The sequence below is a fragment of the Microcebus murinus genome, chromosome 11 (genome assembly GCF_040939455.1).
Source record: "Microcebus murinus isolate Inina chromosome 11, M.murinus_Inina_mat1.0, whole genome shotgun sequence".
Classification (NCBI taxonomy): Eukaryota; Metazoa; Chordata; class Mammalia; order Primates; family Cheirogaleidae; genus Microcebus; species Microcebus murinus.
This window is the reverse complement of record NC_134114.1, coordinates 37651306-37671778: the sequence shown is the minus strand read 5'-3', so window position 1 is coordinate 37671778 and position 20473 is coordinate 37651306. Positions and strand designations below refer to the sequence as shown.

Genomic DNA, 20473 nt, shown 5'->3' with positions numbered 1-20473 from the left:
ATTAGGAGGTATTGATAGAGATATGACTGAAACACAGGCCTCTAGAACCTGTTTAGCCATCACATTGTCTAGTCACTTCTTGTTCTATCCCTCAGATTATTCTGAGGTAACATGAGAAAGAGGCTGTGGATTAAGAAAGACCTGTATTTTAATTTTGGCTATGAATATGTCAGGTTTCAGTCTGAAATGTAGGTTCTTAGTGCACTCATAGCTGAAGAATGATAATCTAAAGATGATTTAAAGTATATGAGAGCATATGCATAGTTATGTGCAAATACTATCCCATTTTATATAAAGGACTTGAACATCTGTGGATTCTGGTATCCAAGGGGAGTCCTGGAAACAATCTCCCTACAGATATTGAGGGATGACTATACTTCAAGAAAGATATAACAAAGCTGAGGAAAATCTATACAGGGCAACAAAATTCACCAAAGGTATACAACTGGTTTTATGACATATAATTAAAAACATCAAACTAAACTAGTTTGTATACCTCTCTGGTATGCTTCTTAGCACTTTGTTTAGAGCAACATATTATGGGCTGGCTCACTCATTTGTCAAACTAGAAAGAAGAGAACTTAAAAGAGTTGTTTTATAGAGAATAAACCATAATACTGGAACAAGAACCTCTGGGGCTTAAAAGAGATAGTCCTAGGAAAAATTAGAATAATGGTATACTCATTAATTAACACACACAAGCAATGTGAAAATCTTCCTCCTCACATACACACATAACTGCCTCATTTCTTTTATAATTGACTACGCAAGTGGTATTTGATTAACATTTGAAGAATAAGTAGATGTTGACTGATGAAGACCTAGGGGTTGGTAAAAGGCATCCAGTTAGAGTGAACAGAAACTCTGAATGCCCTGAAGCAGGAAAAAGACAGCAACTTCAGGCTTGGCGTGACTGGAGCACAGAATATAAAACACAGTGGTATAAGATAATCTTACAGAGGAAGGCAGGAGGTAAATCATGCAAGACCTCAAAGATGATGAAAGGATTTTAATGTTTACTCTAAGGGCAATAAGAAACACCAAAGGATTTTATACAAGAGAGTGAGAAAACTAGCATTTTTAAAGACTATTCTGGCTATCCTGTGGAAAATGAATCAGAGCAAGATTAAAGAGTCTGCAGAGATCAATTAAGAGACTACTACAGCAATCTAGGTGAAAGATGATGTATCCTAGACCATAATGACAGCAATGTCAGTAGGCAGACCTAAAATAATTTTAAGATAAACAAGTCCACCTAAGCCATAGATGTAAGTTTTCCAAATTGTTTCTCTTGCCTTATCTGTTTGTCTGTATCTTTAATGGAAATGCTTAACACAATCATTATCTTTTTGTGATGAATATTTCTTCCTAAAATGCATGTATAATCTAGAAATTCAAATTCAAGTCACTTTTGTATTGTACAAAAATAACACCAAAGGCAGAATCATAGCAGGGTGTACTATAAAATCCTTACCAATTTTTCATCAACTGTTATGAGTTGCGTGTCTTGAGTTTGGTCCTGTGCCAACCTCCATGGGGAAGTGCTCAACGACCTGCAGTGCAAGACTTTAAGTTAAAAAATGATCCATGCAAGGGGAAAAGAGAGGCAGACAAATCTTACATAAACAAGCTACTTTAACAATATCTGTCTTATTTAAAAACAAAAAAAGGGAAGGGAAGAAAGAGAAGAGGGCACAAAAGTCCTTTTTCTCCCCAATTAGTTCTGTCTGCTGAGTTTTTGGCAGACTCTCAGTTGACAGTTCACAACAAGCTGCACTTTATGTCAGTCTACAGGCTTTCTGTCACAGAAATGCCATCAGTGACAAGTACTGTACTACTTACTCTCCATGAGTATACAGTGGCTGGTTTGTCATGACCAGGCAGAAACATGCAAAGCTATACCAATTGCTCTGGAATGTTGATTTCTAAATGGATGGCATCAGAAAGGGAAAAAAAAAATCTCAGTAAGTTCTTTACTCTAATTTCAAACCAAAAGTAAATAGGAATTATTTATGTGATTATTTTAACTAATGTTAGCAGTTTAGTCCTCATCCCATTCACAAAATTAGAGAAAGTACGAATGGTTAAAATAGAAGTATTAAATTGGAAGTAAAATGGGCACAGAATCTAGCTCCCTTATACTAGCATTTTTCTCCTCACCCCAAAGAAATTACTTAAAGCTAATAGCCTTTTTATTTCATGTACACGCTGTCATTCATACTATTAAAAACAAGTGCCATACCTATCCTTGACTGTGACATTTTAGCATTTTAGAGTTTTCCAAACTATTAAGGCATCTTATATAGATTTCTTTTTGAAAATAAGTTAGTGTACACAATTATGGCTGGCTCAAATTTCCAAACTAAATATATAGCCTTTGGTCCTTTCTTTTTTTAATACAAGATAATCACTATCATAATTTTCTCTCTTTTTAAAAAATTTTATATGAGTAGAAACACTATCATAATTTTGATGCAGCATAATTAATCATCAATAACTGACACAAACTGTTAAAAGTTCAACTTTCAGTAACATGTACACAGATTTACAGAAAACCTACATATTAATCAGATAATTTAAAGACAGCAATACAAAAGGCTTTATTGCATTATGAATATATTTTAAAAATAATCTGTCAATTATTTCCCAAACTCATGATATTATGTAATTCTTTAACACTGTAAATGCCCCACTCCACACAAAATATATCTATATGGAAATTATTTTGTTTACATGAATGGATAAAATATATGTTCCAGTTGTTAGAATATTAAGGAAGTATAATTATACTCTTTTTATAATCTATTTTATTCTGAAAATCATTAAGATCAATATGACAATACAAAAGTTAGGGGCCAGGCATGGTGGTTCATGCCTGTAATCCTACCACTCCAGGCGGGAGGATTGCTTGAGGCCAGGAGTTTGAGATCAGCCTGGGCAACATAGAGAGATCTCTTCACTACAAAAAATTCAAAAATCAGTTGGGCATGGTGGTGCATTTCTCTAGTCCCAGCTACCTGGGAGGCTGAGGCAGGACGACTGCTTGAGCCTAGGAGATTGAGGTTGCAGTGAGCTATGATGACACCACTGCATTCCAGCCTGGGTGAAAGACAGAGTGAGATCCTGTCTCAAAAAAAAAAGAAAAGAATACTTTTAACCAAATACACATATGGCAAGAAAAACATTAGCCAATGATAAGAGAACTCATGAGAACTTGAAATATTAGAAAATGTAATTACATTTTCTAAATACAGGTGTTCCCCCCGTATCCTTGGGAGATACATTCCAAGATTCCCAGTGGATGCCTAAAACTGTGGATAGTACCAAACACTATACATACTATGTTTTTTCCTATACATATTTACCTATGATAAAGTTTAATTTATAAATTAGGCACAATAAGAAAGTAACAATAATAAAATAGAATAATTAAGTAAAATAAGGGTTACATGAACACAAGCACTGCAAATACCATGACAGCTGATCTGATCCTCAAGATGCCTACTAAAGTGACTAAAGGCAGGCAGCCTACACAGCCTGGATGCACTGGACAAAGACATAATTCACATCCTGGGGGGGACAGGGCTGGATGGCCTGAGATGTCATCACACTGCTCAAAACAGTACAGAATTTGAAACTTATTTCTGGAATTTTCCATTTAATATTTTTGGACCATGGCTAACCATAGGTAACAGAAACCGAGAAAAGCAAAACCATAAATAGAAGGGACTATGGTAGTTTCTCTAATGAAGAGACTTGTTAGGTAAAAATAGTGCAAATTATTAGATTTAAAATTGAACACCCATTGGGCTGTGCAATTCTGGCCTAGATAGTGGATTTAAACAACTGTCTCTCCATTGTTTAATAAAATCTTAGTGTATATTAGTTATAATCCAAAGGAAATTTCTTAATTTAAAAAACCATATATAATTTAAAGGATATATTTTAATAATTTTAGATTAATCTCCAACTAACTATAAGAATAAAGCTATATTGTTTGTAAACATATGTGAACTATTTATTATAAATACACAGATGAAAAATTGTCTCATTTTAATTAAGCTGTATGTAAAAAACACAATAAAAAAACATTAAGTAAAATAATCCTACCAGAAAGCTAAAAATCACAATTAAAAATTTTTATATATTGGCCGGGCGCGGTGGCTCAAGCCTGTCATCCTAGCACTCTGGGAGGCCGAGGCGGGCGGATTGCTCGAGGTCAGGAGTTCAAAACCAGCCTGAGCAAGAGCGAGACCCCGTCTCTACTATAAAAATAGAAATTAATTGGCCAACTAATATATATATAAAATTAGCTGGGCGTGGTGGCGCATGCCTGTAGTCCCAGCTACTCGGGAGGCTGAGGCAGAAGGATCGCTTGAGCCCAGGAGTTTGAGGTTGCTGTGAGCTAGGCTGACGCCACGGGACTCACTCTAGCCTGTGCAACAAAGCGAGACTCTGTCTCAAAAAAAAAAAAAAAAAAAAAATTTTATATAAAAAAAAAATCTTTAAGATACACTAAATTGCAAAGAGACCAAAAATAAGGATTTTAATTTTTATTTAAAGCAATATATTCACATAATTTATTTCAGAAAAATTTGCCTAGGTTAAAAAGCATATATAATGTGTTTGCGTAGGTTATATTAGGTTATGTGATAAGTCACTATACCTTAAACAGCAAGCAATTATTAAAGGTATCAATGCAAGAAAAAATTTTCCCCAATTCTAGATAAGGTAGCCACAAAGGTTCAGAGTCAATTATGAATACAGCAATTAATAAAGTATACATATAAAATATAATCTATAGGTAAATTTTAGACTATGAATTATATAGCAAATATCTTTTTGCTGACTAGCCTGTAAGGAATGTCACATCAGTGAAATGATAGAAGAAAATATTTTTAATAACATTAGAGTATAAAAACCTTGTTAAGCAAAAAAGAAATAAAACAAAGAAAACATAAATGACAGAAACTACATAAAACCAAAAATTTCTAAACCTAATATATTGTAAATAATATATAAGACAGATAATAAACATGGAGAAAATGTTTACAACATAGAACAGTAAGCAATCTATATCCAAAATAGGAAAAAGAACTTCTACAAATCAGTAAGGGGTATTTATTAAGTTTTAAAAGATAGACTCTAAACAACAACAAAAAACCCAATTAAAAATGGAATAAAAAGACCTGAATAGACATTTGTCCAAAAAAAAGATCAAAATGGCCAACCATCAAATGAAAAGAAGCCCAATAGCACTAAGAATCAGAGAAATGCAAATCACAACACAATGAGATACCATTTCACACCCATTAGGGCAGCTAGCTACCAAGAAAACAGAAAATAAGTATTGACAGGGATGTGGAGAAATTTGATCCCTTGTGGGACTGTAAAATGGTGCATCCACCATGGAAAACAGTGTGATGTTTTCTCAAAACATTAAACATAGAATTACCATAGAATACGATCCAGCAATTCCATTACTGGGTATAAACCCAAAAGAACTGAAAGTGGAGACTCTAATGAATGTTTGTGCTGCAATATTCACAGAAGTATTTAGAATAGCCAAAAGCAAAAACAGCCAAAATATGAATAACCATATTTTACTGGGCAATGTATCATAACACTAGGAAGTATACATGTAGAAACAATGACTGTGTCATTATTAGAAAATAAATGGTAATTTTGCTTACTCTGCTATCTGGTATCCATTTTTGAGAAACATAAAAGTTCTGTTTGCCTCATAAGCTTGCCTTTATTTCTGTCTTCCTATTTGTTTTTAATTTTTTTTTTTTTTTTTTGAGACAGAGTCTCACTTTGTTGCCCAGGCTAGAGTGAGTGCCATGGCATCAGCCTAGTTCACAGCAACCTCAAACTCCTGGGCTCAAGCTATCCTGCTGCCTCAGCTTCCCGAGTAGCTGGGACTACAGGCATGCGCCACCATGCCTGGCTAATTTTTTGTATATATATCTTTTTAGTTGGTAAATTAATTTCTTTCTATTTTTAGTAGAGACGGGGTCTTGCTCAAGCTGGTTTTGAACTCCTGACCTTGAGCAATCCGCCCGCCTCAGCCTCCCAGAATGCTAGGATTATAGGCATGGGCCACCATGCTCAGCCTTCCTATTTGTTTTTAATTGGCCTGTTCCCATTTCCAGAGTTCTAAAATGTCAACCTTGATTCAAAGCCCAAAGGATAAACTCTGAGGGCTGTGACTGTTATCAATTACCATTATTAATAATAGTATTTAAAGTATATAAGCCATTTGTTATATTTAGTCTTTCTATATAAGTTTCCTGTAAGAAAAGAAATATCCAATCAAAGACCTTATTTCAACCCTGGTTTTACCACTTAACTAGCCGTCTAAGAGCAAATCCTTTACTTCTATGCTGCTAGGTTTCATTCTTTGAAAATTTATAAAATTAGGAACTTGTTCTAAAGCTTCTTCTAGTAATGATAATTTATATGATTCTAATAAGTGGAATTGAGTACAGTTCTAGTTTGTCTCAATGTTATGTAGCAACCACTCAACTCATATAACACATTTTTCTTTAAAAATCTATGCAGTTACAACTTTCAAAACATAAATATACACATTTTCTTTATCCCTTTATCCACTGATGGATGTTTTGGTTATTACTGCTAAAAACACTAATGTGTAGGTTTTTGTGTGGTCATAAGTTTGCAACTCATTTGTGTAAATACCTAGGAGCACAAGTGCTGATCATATGTTAAGACTATGTTTTAGCTTTGTAACAAAGTGCCAGACTAATCTACACCAAAGGGCTGTACCATTTTGCATTGTCACTAGCAATGAATGTCGAGACTTCTTGTTCTCTTCATCCATGCCAGCAATTGGTGTGATCAGTGTTTTGGATTTTAGCTACTCTAATAAGAGTGTAATGTTATCTTGTTGTTTTAATTTTTAATTCCCTAATGACATATGATGTTGAATACCTTTTCATATGCTTGTCATCTGTATATATTCTATGATGAGGTGTCTGTTCAGACCTTTTCCCTACCTTTTAATTGTAGAATTTTAAGAGTTCTTTGTATATCATGCTGTGGGAATGAAGAGAAACTTCCTCTTTACTTGGAAGTTTCGCTAAAAGATCAATACACAATAAGGCAGATTACTAAGAGAAAGAAATTTATTAATGCCATGTGCACAAGGAGAATTAAGAGTGAGTGATTGATTACATTGATTCTAATAAGTGGAATTGAGTATAGTTCTAGTTTGTCTCAATGTTATGTAGCAACCACTCAACTCATATAACACATTTTAATGTGTTTAATTTAACCCCAATATCCCAGTGGGGTCCAGAAATCTATATACCCTCATTTTAGAGGGGAGAAGACATAAGGAATATAGATAAATCTGTTTAGGGTCAATAAATGGTTACTAGGGAGGATAAATGGGTGGGGGGAAAACAGACTGACTTGTAAATGATTCTCTTTGGAAATTAAATTAACCTGAGAGATAGATATAATACTTAAAATTATTTGGGCCAGGTTTAGTTGCATTCTTGATCTTCTTTCCTGTAATACATTGAGACTACAGGGACGGGATGGGAAGCTGACTGTTCTTTTTGATGGGTCTGTTTCTTATTTATGAAGAAAGAGGGAAAGCCCCTACCAATGCCTTTAATTCAAAATACTCTTTATACCAAGGGGTTATATTTTGGGGTGAAATTTCCTGAGCTCCTTTATTCTCCCTATCTGGAACTTCCCCATAAGTTTCATACATTAAAAGCTGAGTTGGTGGCTGTGGAGAGAGAGATCAGGTTAGTAGTTGAGTGAGTAACAAGAGATCTGAAAAGGGAGACAAGAACATAGATTAGAATGATAATGAATAAGCAGAAAAGAACAGATCTAAGTATAATTCCACACACCCCATTAAACCAGTCTCTCATCATTCTTGGGAGTAGGTCAGACCAATATAATGGTTTTGTTTCATTAACCTGAAGGAGAGTACTTATCTTGTCGTTTAAGAGGTGTAGATCAGTCTCTACTTGCCCTGAGCGGTTTATGTAGAAACAGCATTTTTCACCAATAATCACACAACCTCCTCCCTGTTGGGCTGTCAGGGCATCCAGAACACAGCAGTTTTGAAATACAACAGAGGCTAGGCTGTTGAATTCTGACTGAAGTACTTCAGACTTGTATAGGGATACTGAACTCTTATCCTGTTATCACGGAGAGATTCAAAACTGCCTTTTTCAATTTCATAAGTTCCAAATGCTGGGAAAAGAAACCTAAGCACCAAAAAGAACTTAGAATTGTGATATACAAGTGGGTTTTTAATATCACCTCTAGTACGTTTGTGTGGTACCACTTTTATGAATGAAAGAGCCCATGTTTGTAGTTTGGCTGGCATTTAAAATGCAGAACCTGCTAACAGAGGGTATCAGATAACCAACTCCACAGCGCCTTGACCATCTAGGTGGGAACCACTTGTACACTTTATCGCCACACAAGATAAAAAGACTAGTGTTATTTACAGATGGGATCAGGTTGGAAACTGTGACCTCCCAGCCTGGAGTTTGCTATGTCTTTTCTTCCTCATTGGCACTTCCACATCTCTAGTTTCCATGTGTTCCTGCCAGTCTGTGGGAACAGAACGAGTTGTGAAATATTTGATATTAAAGGCCTTTGGTCCGGTTCTGGCAATTATAAGACTTTATTTTGTCACCTAACCAAGTCAATCCAGACTTTTGGTTTATCCATATGTAATCTTTAGTGTCTGGCAATTTAACAATGGGACCAAGTGAGCTACCCCATGTTGAATAGGCCTGCCTTATGAGCCATCCATAACATCTGGTGATTTAACAAGCATTGACATCATGAGGGTTGGTGTCAGCTCCATCTATGATCTTTGCAAGAAGTCCAAGAATGCCAAATGTGGAATCAAATTGTAGGGTCTGATCACAATATTGCCCTAGTATGTCACCTAGGAAAGAGCCAGCATCAATCATCCCTATCTTCAATGCAGAGGGAAAATTTTCTTTCTAGTGACTTTACCTGAGCAAAAGATAATAAAACCTCTGTGGAAGCTCAAGAACTATGTCTAGGACTCCCCAACAAGAGAAGCAGTACGTTGTTGGTTTTTTTTCTGGTTGTGGATGCCACATCTTGTCATATATCCACCCTTCTGGACTGGTTCCTCCAGCCACTCACATTGGCAGAAACAAAAATGAATTCAGGTTTCTTTGCATGCTCTAGAGGTTGGCATAACCAGCAATTAGACTAATCAGTTAATGTGGCCAGAGTTGGAAAGACTGGTGCAAGGGGATGCCAGATCTGTGCCTGACATTCTGGGGAAAAAAAGGTTAGTAAGAGAAAGGCATAGTTTGAAAGAAAAATCATAGTGGAAGATTAAAAGAGAGAATGGGATAGGTGAAGGCGATCTCCACTCAGCTTCCAATGTGCAGTCCTCAAAGGGTGAGGCTTAAAAGAAGAAACATTTTAAAAGGACCTTTTTTTTGGGGGGGGGAAGGGGTTAAAAAAAGGAGATTTTAGATGAAAAATGGGGTTTCTTGCTCTATGATCTTGGGAAAAAGCTGTCTACTTCATGAAGAGATCTGCTTCAGGGGCCTAGGAACTGGCCTGAAAATCCTTACTTTCAGGGTCACCTGTAGGGATGGTCTTGGTGTGGTCTGGTGTGGTTCACATGAATCTAAGAAGACTTTTATTTTATTTTTATGGTAGTGTAGATGGTTAACAGTACTTAATAAGGGCATTCCCAGAGAGGTGACAAAACTGATACAAACACAATCTCCTGGTCAAAAAGGTTGGGAAGACTTGTCAGTTGGCAGAGGTCATGCTCCTTTTACCTGTTGATGACATGCTCCAAGCATATTAGTTAGTGCCTGTGTGTAGCTAGTTATAATATTGAATTGTTCACTTAAATCCCCACAGTGTTCAGCCAACCCAAGCATAGAAGGTTTAGAGGTGCCAGTAGGCATAGGGAGACTGAACACTACTTCAAAAGGGGTTTTAATGTCTCCTATTTGGAATATTCCAGAATTTTATAAGGGCCAAAGGTAATGCTTCTGGCCATTTAAGTCCAGTGTCTTACAGACTTTTCCCAAAGCCATTTTTATGTCTACATTTTTACATTCTACATGTCCTGAGGATTGGGGATGATACTGGCTATGAAATGTTATGAGTGCCACAGAGCCTTCGCAAGCAAGTAGTTTATTTCTCCTGTAAAATGAATCCCTTTATCTAACTAAATCCATAAAGGAATACCAAAATGAGAAAGAATCTCAGTTACTAATTTCTTTACCACTGTTATAGCATCAGCATGCCTAGTTCAATAGGATTCAGTCCATCCACTACACATATGAACAATAATCAAATAGTGAGAAAAGCCTAAAGCTGGAGGTACATCTATAAAATCAATTTGGAGTGCCACAAGGGGCAATGTGGGCCTTTGTGGCTTTCTGGAGAGTGATGGTCTCCTTGAGAGATTTGGTGAGATTTACAAATAGTATACTAAGAAATAATATGGTCAGAGATTTTGTAGATCCCAGGGCTGTATCAACTATTTTTTAGTTCCTTAATTATCCCCCATTTGTACTTATGTCTGTCCCACCTGATGGGAGATAAGTACAAGCCACAAGGTTAAAAGAAAAGGGGTCACAGGTAGTCCATTTGGCCCAATATACAAGCCACCTGATAATTGTTTAGCACCATTTTGTACCCACCTATCTTTTTTGGATTGCAGAGCATCAGCCCAATAATGAATAACATCAGACAAGGACAGAGGCAGAGTAATAAATTGAGTGGAAAAAACATACGGAGGGCCATTTTTGGATACATATTTAACAGTCCTGTATGCCCTATCATTTCCTGGGTATACAATACCCATTTTCTTAGTGTGGGCTGGGCAATGAACAATAGCAATCTTAAAAGGAAGGTGACTAGCTTGTAATAGGGCATCTGTTATAGGCCCACTGGCAATAGGAGTGCCAGCAGAAGTTAAAAAACCACAAGACTTCCAAATTGTGCTAACTGCATGGCAGACTCTAAAGGCGTACTTGTAGTCTGTGTAAATAGTGGTAGTTTTTCCTTTTGCCAATGTGTAAGCTCTAGTGAGAGCTATAGGTTTAGCAACTTATGCTAACTTTACGGTAGACAGAGAAAGAATATGCCTCAAGAGTTTCACATGGGGAAACTATAGCATAACCAGTTATTATACTTCCTTTGAAATCTTGTTTATAAGAGCCATCACAAAAGAGGAATAAGTCCGGGTTGTCTAAAAGAATGTCCAAGAGATCCTCTCATGGCTTTGAAACCGTATAACAGCTGCAAGATAATCAGGTGAGAGAGTACAGGTTTCCATCACCAGGGAAAGGTATGAGAGAAGATGGATTTAAAGTGTTGCAACAATGTAAAATAATGAAGGGATTGCTTAATACAGCTTCCTCATAGGTGGTCCGTCAAGTAGTAGAGAGGTGCTATGTTTTATGGACTAGTAAGAGAGCAGACACAGCATGGGGAACATATAGGTGAACAGGGGAACCTAATGTAAGGGTTGGCTTTGTCAATCAGGATGGCAGCTGCTGCTACTGCATGCAGGCATAGGGGCATGCCTGCTGCCACAGGGTCCAATTGGCATGAAAATTACACTATAGGACGGATATGAGAGGAAAAGGGCTGTCCTAAAATACCCAGCAGCAACCCCATTATTTTCATGGCAATATAGGTGGAAAGGTTTATCAAAATTAGGTAAGCCCAGAACAGGAAGTATGGATAATACTAATTTGAGAGCTTTGCAGGAGTCTAATGCCTCTGAGGGCCAGCAGATAGGCTCCTGAATACTATCTGGAGGGGGGCGGGGGAATATAAAGATTTAATAAGAGCAACAAATTAGGAATCCATTGGCAGCAGTAGCCAGGTACTCCTAAAAATTTACTTAGCTGTTTCTTAGTTTTGGGAAGAGGGATGGACAAAATTGACTCAAGGTGTTTTGGAGTGAGCTTTTGAGTACCCTGAAATATTTCATGTCCTAACTACATAACAGTTATCTGTACCCACTGGAGGTTAGACTTGGAGGCTTTATTGCCTCTTTCAGCTAGCAGGGGCCCTCAAACTTTTTAAACAGGGGGCCAGTTCACTGTCCCTCAGACCGTTGGAGAGTACGCACTGTGGGCCCAGACGAGTCGGCTGCTAAAGCAGGACAGGCAGCCGTGGCAAAAACACCCGGAGGGCCACGGGGGCCTTAGTTTGAGGATGCCTGACTGGAACCCTTAAAAGAAGGAGGTAGTCTAAGAGGGCACCCTACTTAGTCTTGTTACAGAGTAAAAGGATCGTTAACATAATGAATAAGAGTGGGTAAAGGTTACAGAGTCTAAATTAGCTTTGAGGATTTGAGAGAATATTGAAGGAGGCTCACAGTATCCCTGAGGTATTTGGGTCCATGTTAGTTGTCTCCCTCTGAAAGTATACGCAAAGAGAAATTATGAGTCAGGGTGCAATTGAAAGAAAGCTGAGCAGAGGTCAATTACTGTAAACCAGGCTGCATCAGCAGGAACTGAGGTAAAGATAGTAGCAGGATTACGCACAACAGGGTGCTGAGGGATTACAAAGGAGTTTATGGCTCTCAGATCTTGTAGGAATTGACAGATTTGATTCCCATCTGAATCACATTTCCTTTTTTTTTTTTTACTGGTAAAATTGGGTGTTACAAGTGATGAAGACAAGTATCCCCTGTTGGAAAAGGGAGTCTATTATAGGTTCAATTCTCATTCTTCATCTTGTGAGAGGGGGTACTGAAGGGAAGGGTTTATTTCTTTTCCAAGAAATGCATGTGGGTTCGGCACACTGTGGCAGTCTGACCTCATTTGCGTGTTTTGCCCAGAGGCTATCTGGGACTTCTAGTAAGATTGATTGTTTAGTGGAATTTAAATCAGGCTGGGTCTCCATTAAGGAGAGTAGGAAGTTTGCAGTTTGGGTCTGAGCGCAGAGAAATAAAAAACTTTTCCATTACTTTGTATGGTGGCATTAAATTGATGTAACAGGTCTCCACCTAAAAGATTTGCAGGTGAGGAGTCAGATATTAGAAAAGGATGGTGGGTGTTAAGGGGACCTAGGGATATCAGGGTGACCTGAGAGGTAATGAAATAGGTCGTCCAGAGACTCCAATAGCTTGAATAGAATTATAGATGAGAGGTACAGATAATTCCTCTGATCAAATGGTAGAGAATGCCACACCATTATCAATTAGAAAATCCAGTTCCCGATTCCAGTCCTCTATCTTAAGTTTAATGGTGGGGTCTAGGGTGTGAGGATACCCTGACCCTGTCAATCAATGGGGCATTGTCCCACAGGAGAAGAAAAATGAACCTGCTGGGTTTGGGGGAAGGCTTTTTTTTTTTTTTTTTTAGTTTTCCTTTGTTTTTAAGGGCCAGACAAGCATTTTTTTAAATGTCTGGGTTTTCTGCAGTATCTATAACTGATCAGAAAAATGAGAGGAATTTAATTTATTTTCACAGGACTGTTTTTGGTTCTGCAGTGATTCAACCTGCAAAGGAAGGATTGTAAATTTCAAATCTTTCCTTTTTTTGTTCTCCAGCAAGCGATTTTCAAAAAACCATGTAGCTGCTTCCACTGTAACACTTAGAAGACTGACCAGCCCAGACAACTATACTGTTTTGAATTTTTATATATATATATATCTGGAAGATTTCCAACTAGGACAGAAATTAAGAGATTTCTGTGTCAATACTCAATATATTTCATAGTTAAAAAAAAAGATTTCTGTGTTCTGGTGCATTAGGATTTAATGTCGTATGCCTCTGAAAAACTTGTGTAAATCTCTCAATAAAGCTTTAAGGTGCTCTCTCCCTCCTTCTGAGTACATAATTCAACTTTAGACAAATTAACTTTAGGAGGGAAAGCCTCCAATATCACCCCTATAAGGCCCTGAATATAAGCATTTCACTGAGCTACTTCTAGGTCATCTATAAGGAGTCTAGGGAGAGGATCTGGCCACCTGTTCCCTCTATGGATAGGATTTTCTCCTGGAGGCCTTCTGGTCTATCTAATGACTACAGTATAATCATGGGTGGGAAGTACACCTCTTAGCAGCCAGTCAAGGTCCCTGTGACTGGGATTATGAATGGCTACTAGCCTCTCCAACTCTTCTCTAAATTTGGTAGGATCTTCTGAAAATGGGGGCAAAAGAGTTTCTGTACTTCAGAAGATATGCTGCAGTACAGGGGATATGAATTCTTTGTGGTGGAGATCCTGGATACATTCTGAGGGCACTGCATAGGGAGGTCTGGAGCTCATGGAGTTGGATCACACAGCCCTAGAAAGTAAGGGGCATCATATGGCACAGAAAACCAAGTTTTGGCCTGACTTTGTGACAGGCTTATCTCTTGCTTTTATTTAATCTGTATGTCTTAGGACTTTAAAATCAGCCCAGAATGAGTTCTGTAAATCTTGGAGGGACACAGAAGTTAAAATAGGCAGTTGGTTATCAAAAGGGTTTTCTGAAGAAACTGGGAGATAGTTTTAGGGGTTATTAAGGAAGATTGCTATAGAATTAAGGCTGGATTTTAAGGGTGGTTTTGACCACGGACCCGGAAATCCTAAAGATCATCTAGCGGGTCAGGACAGATAGTTGAGGATAATGGGGAGTACAAGTTGGAGGGAGGTTTAAGGCGGGGCAAATTTTAATTTTTGTTCTAGATCAGATTTTCACTCTTTAGTTTTTTTAAGAGAGTTTTTAAGGCTAGCCACAACACTGATATGTTTCCTTTTTTCAATTTGATCTTCCCATAAATACAGATAAGGCAATCACTTAGGATGAGAGTGCTCTAAAATTTACTTTAAATTAAGGAGTCTTTCTAGTTCAAAGGATTCATCTTCTGGCCACTGATAATTAGAATTATCAATGGTATAATTATTCTAAAACCAACTCAATTTAATACGCCTCTTCAGAGAAAGCCCATGTGGTAATTTTCCAGGTTTAGAGTAAGTTTTTATCATATAAGCAAGAGGTGTTACTGCAGAGGGAATAAGGGAGGCAGTTCCCATGATTAAAAAAATTCACTCTCAGAAATAGACTTAAGATAGACAAAGAGGATGGGACCTTATAAGACAAACATCCCCAAGAGCTTGACATGCTTGGTACAAAGACTATGCTGCTTAAGTGTGTGGTGTCTCATGTTTTGGGCTCCCAATTTTTTCAGACTAGCTGCCTGGTATAATTCCAAAAATATAGCCCCCTGGAGGGCAGAGAATGAGGAAAAAATTCCCACTCTGTCACAAGACAAGCTCAGGGATATATAACAGGATGAGAGAGAAATCTCATACTTTTTCTTCTTTTCAGGGACTTGCAGCAAAGTTTGTCTTTAATAGAGACTGGTCTAGTCAGGATTGTATAATTGGCTAGCCTGCAGGGCTGGCTCAAATACTGGGCTTATAGCAGTTCTCGGCCTGGTAACTCTCTTTATGACAGAACACCACAAAAAGACAACGACAAAGGAAAGCAATGACAAAACTGGCTATTACTGAGGGGAGAGGGATCAGACAATATGAATATTCATACCACAAAGTATAGAAAAAAAAAATACCAGAGTTGCTATACCAAGACTAGTTACTTACAAAAACATTTTATTTCATTAATCTTAAATCTGGAAAGGCAAAAGAGACAATGATCTTTACCATCTGCTCAACCACAGCCTACAGAGAGACAGAGGAAAACTGGGAATCTGACTGGTAAGGTATCATACCATGTTGCCACTTGGTCAGTGTGCTGATTCTCCTCACTATGGCTTTCAGAAGAGCAGAGCAGCTTTGAAGATCTAGCCAGCTACACTGAAATAGGGAGGAAGGTGGGGTGAGGGGAAACTTCCCCTTTGCCCCTGAAGGTTTGTTGAAAGATCAACTCACAATAAGGCAGATTAATAAGAGAAAGAGATTTATTTACCATGTGCTTAGGGAGAATCAGAGAATGATTACCTAGTATCTCAATGGGGCTCAGAAATTTATATATCCTCATTTTAGAGGGGAGAAGGAGATGAAGAATATAGGTAACTCTCTGTTTAGTGGCAATAAATGGTTACTAGGGAGGATGAATAGATACTTGGGACAATGAATGAATGGGGAGGAAATAGATTGACTTGTAAGCGATTTTCTTCGGAAATTAAATTAACCTCAGAGACAGGTATTATATTTAAAATGATTTGAGCCAGGTCTGGTTGCATTCTTGATCTCCTTTCCTGTAATATGTTGAGACAACAGGGAGGGGAAGGGAAGTCCATTGTTCTTTTAGATGGGTCTGGTTTTTTATGAAGAAAAAGGGAAAGCCCCTACCAATACCGGTGGATCTCCAAGGGCCTTTAATTTAAAATACTCTTTTTATACCAAGGAGTCATATTTTGGGGTGAAATTTCCTGAGCTCCTTCAATGGATATAGTCCTTTATCAGAGATGTGTTTTGCAAATATTTTCTCCTTGTGATTTATCTTTTCATTCTCTTAACAGTATTCTTCACAGAGCAGAAATTTTTAATTTTAATGAAACCCAACTAATCCATTTTTTTTCATTCATGGATCATGCTCTGGCCATCTTCCTATCCATGTATCCATTAGGATCTTCTTGGATTTTCTTCAGAGTTATTTAGTTTTTTTCATAAAGATCTTATAAATACTATTTTTAATATTTTAAAATATACTTTTCAAAAAGTCTTAAGAGACAAAAAGATAGAAAACAAATCATTTGCACTAAAAAATAGTATCTGAATAACATAACTGACCCAAAGTATTAACACTATTTCCCCTTTAAAACAAATTAACTTTATCAACTAAGAATTTAGTAAAATTCCCATATCCCCTATAGTGGCTTGAAAAACTGGCTCCAAATTTCTTTGACATTCTTCCCCATTAACAGGTGAAAATCTAGATGCTTTTCTCCTAGAATCTGAGCTCTGTGACTGTTTGATCAATTTAAGACAGTTGAAGCGAGGTTATGAGTTTCCAGTGTCAGGCCTTAAACTAGCAGTTTCCACTTTCTGTTTCTTAGAACATTGTTTGTTAGGATATTTCACTCTTGCTACCCAGCCGCCATGTTGTAAGTTGGATAGAGCTGTCCCACAGATAAGTCCATGTGGAGAGGAACTGATAGCCAAATACCACTCTGCCAGTCATTTGAATGAGCTCAGTTGGACATGAAACCTCCGCCTACATTGAGCCATCTCAGCAGACACCACATGGAGGAGATAAGCTTCCCCACCAAAACCTGCCCAAATTGCAGATTTGTGAGCAAAGCAGAAGACTATTGTTGTTTTAAGTAATTGAGTATTAGGGTGGTTTGTGTCCAGCTATAGATATAAAAGAATCCCTCTAAATAACTGAATATGGTTTTTATTACTATAAACATTAAAATTGAACTGGTAATTTCAAGGGACCAGAAATTTACTTTTTAACAAAGTTAAATTCCTAATCCTTCAAAAACCATTAAGGAATTAATTAATCCTTAGCCTTTTGATTAGAATTATGTTTGTTTTCAGTTTATTACAAATTGAAGTAATCCAAATTCATATTAAATCAGAAACTATTTAATTCCATGCTAAACCATAAGGAAATATTACTGAGAGTTCTAACTGAAATGATAATAGATATTCACCATGCCACAATAATTACTTCAGACCTGAAATATGTTGATATTTGGGTCAATCATTTTCAAGTTAATGATCTTGAAGTTTTTCAAGATCTTGACTCACTAAAGAAAATTTCAATTGTCTTCAGCATACTGTATTCACTAGATATAAGCAGGAAAGAACCAAATGTTAATGGGAAAATTAAAGATAAGGGGTCAAGAGACTATTTTTGTGGAATATGTACAGAGTAAAAGGAAAGACAACGTTCCTACAACTGCTTTTTAAGTTAGAGGAAATAATAGTGAAGATAATTTCTTTACAAAACCATAAATTCTTTTATTCTAATTCAGATTTATTACAATAATTTCTAATCTTTATCTATAGTACTTAGTATTATCTTAAAATGTTAATCTGGTCAAATCGGTAAAAAGGAAGGAACTCCTGCTCATGGATGTCCTTATCCCCATTCTTCTGAGCCCCTAGAACCTGTGGTAGAAACTAACAGCAGTTGTGTCACAACTGCTTGGACACAACTCAAGCCAAAAACTGAAACTAATCCTTTGAGAGTCATCCAACAGACAAAGGAAAGATTTGTGCAAGAGTGATAAGGATAATTATGTTCACAAACCAGACTTTGAAATGGAACTGAGGAGTACTAAGGAAGGCAGTGTGGGCAAATTATTGGGAGATGAAAACAAAGAAATTAAAGGACACGATGGCAAATGTAAAGGAGAAAGAAATACATCCAAATTTACAGCAACCAGTTATAAAAATAAATATATCTGAGGTGCAAATAAGGAGAATAAGAAATAAAGATGTTTAGGTGATGGTAATAATTATATTATAAAGCACAAAAAAATAATGAAAAATTCACATTTAAGAAGGTCAAATCATAGGCTGGGCACAGTGGCTCACACCTGTAATCCTAGCACCTTGGGAGGCCGAGGCAGGAGGACTGCTTGAGCTTAGGAGTTGGAGACCAGCCTGAGCAAGAGCAAGACCCCATCTCTACTATAAATAGAAAGAAATTAGCCAAACAACTAAAAATAGAAAAAATTAGCCAGGCGCAGTGGTGCATGCCTGTAGTCCCAGCTACTTAGGAGGCTGAGGCAGGAGGATTGTTTGAGCCCAGGAGTTTGAGGTTGCTGTGAGCTAGGCTGACACTACAGCACTCTAGCCCAGGCAACAGAGTGAGACTCTGTCTCAAAAAAAAAAAAAAAAAAGGAAGGTCAAATCACTGAATTATACTGGCCACAAAAGAATAAGTCTACTAGTTTTGAATGCCTTACAGGAAGGAATTATGTTGCTATACTTTGACATGTCTTATAAATTGGAAGAAAATTTACCATAAAGGTGTTAATTATTAATTCATAAAGTAAACATAATAGTAATAAAAATCCCAAAAGAATTTTTACTAAATTAGAAAACTGTCAGCAGGAAGAAAAATTCACAAAAATAATCAAGTTTGAAAAACCACAAAAAAGTAGGATTGCCTTGCCAGATAATAGACTACAGTAATTAAAATATGTTATTAGCACAGGCACAGACATACATCAAATAATACAGATCAGAGTACAAAAACAGATTATGTAGATCTGCAGATTTATTATATAATAAAAGCACAATTTCAAATCAGTGGTGAAAGGCTGGACTATTCAATAAATAATATTGAGACAACTGGCTATACTTTCATGAAAGAAAAATGTTTGAATCTCCTTCTAAGGTGATTACGTCATACACTAAGGAATTCCAGACAGATTTTACAACATATTTATACACACGATACATATATTCGTACAGTATGTATGTATGTGTATAAAATACTGAAATAAAATATAAGAGATTTTTAAAATAAGTTTTGAGTGGGTAAAGTCTTCCAAATCAAGACAAAATACCCACAAACCATGAAAGAAAAATGACTTTTGAACAAAAGGCATACAAACTAAATTAAAATAAAGAAAAAATCAGAGATAAGTAAAACATATAACAGCTAAAAGACTAATATCTAGGATATATAAAGAACCCTTACAAACCAAAACAAAAATCACCCAAAAAAGGGAAGGGGAAAGCAGATGATATGAGAACAGTAGATGTTAATACCAACTATAATGATAATTACTTTCTTTTTTAAGAGATGGGATCTCCCTATGCTACCCAGGCTGGAGTGCAGTGGCTATTCACAATCACAATAACAGTGTACTACAGCTTTGAATTCCTAGGCTCAAAAGATCCTCCTACCTTAGCCTACTGAGTAGATGGGACTATAGGCATGCAACCCTATACTAGGCTTCAATATCACTTTAAATGTGAATGGTCTAAATATACCAATTAAAAGAGTGTGTTGGAGTGGATTAAAAAAAAATAGGACCCAACTACATGTTACCTAAAATTAAACCTTAAATATAAGGATACAGATAGATTAAAAACAAAGGAATGGAAAAAGACATACCATGCTAACACTAATCAAATCTTGCTTTAGCTATATTAATCTCAGGGAAAGCAAACTTCAGAAGAAGAAAAATTATCAGGGATAAAGAGGGCATTACATAATGATAAAGGGGTCAGTTCTCCAACAAGGTATAACAATCCTTGATGTACCTAACAAGAAAATGTCAAAATATGCCAGCAAAAATCTGATAGAACTGGAAGGAGAAATCCATTATTACAGTTGGAGACTTCAACATCCTTTTAACAGTAACTGACAGAGCCAGAAGGCAGAAAATCAGTAAGGATACAGTTCACCTGTATAGCACCATCAATTATCTGGATATATTTAATAATTGGCATTTATCAATTATTTCATCCAACAATGGCAGAAGACACATACTTCTCAAACTCAAATGAAACATTCACCAAGATAGGC

At 36.8% G+C, this 20473-nt stretch overlaps 1 protein-coding gene across 2 annotated transcripts in view; it reads right to left on the bottom strand.

Annotated features, from left to right (window-relative positions):
* NDUFS4 (NADH:ubiquinone oxidoreductase subunit S4) overlaps positions 1-20473 on the bottom strand; it is a 109651-nt gene that overhangs the window by 57307 nt on the left and 31871 nt on the right. For both annotated transcript variants that reach the window (XM_012756749.3, XM_012756748.3), the window contains exon 2: positions 1475-1553. In XM_012756749.3, coding sequence (XP_012612203.1) covers positions 1475-1553 — 79 coding nt within the window. The remainder of the gene's footprint in view (positions 1-1474; positions 1554-20473) is intronic.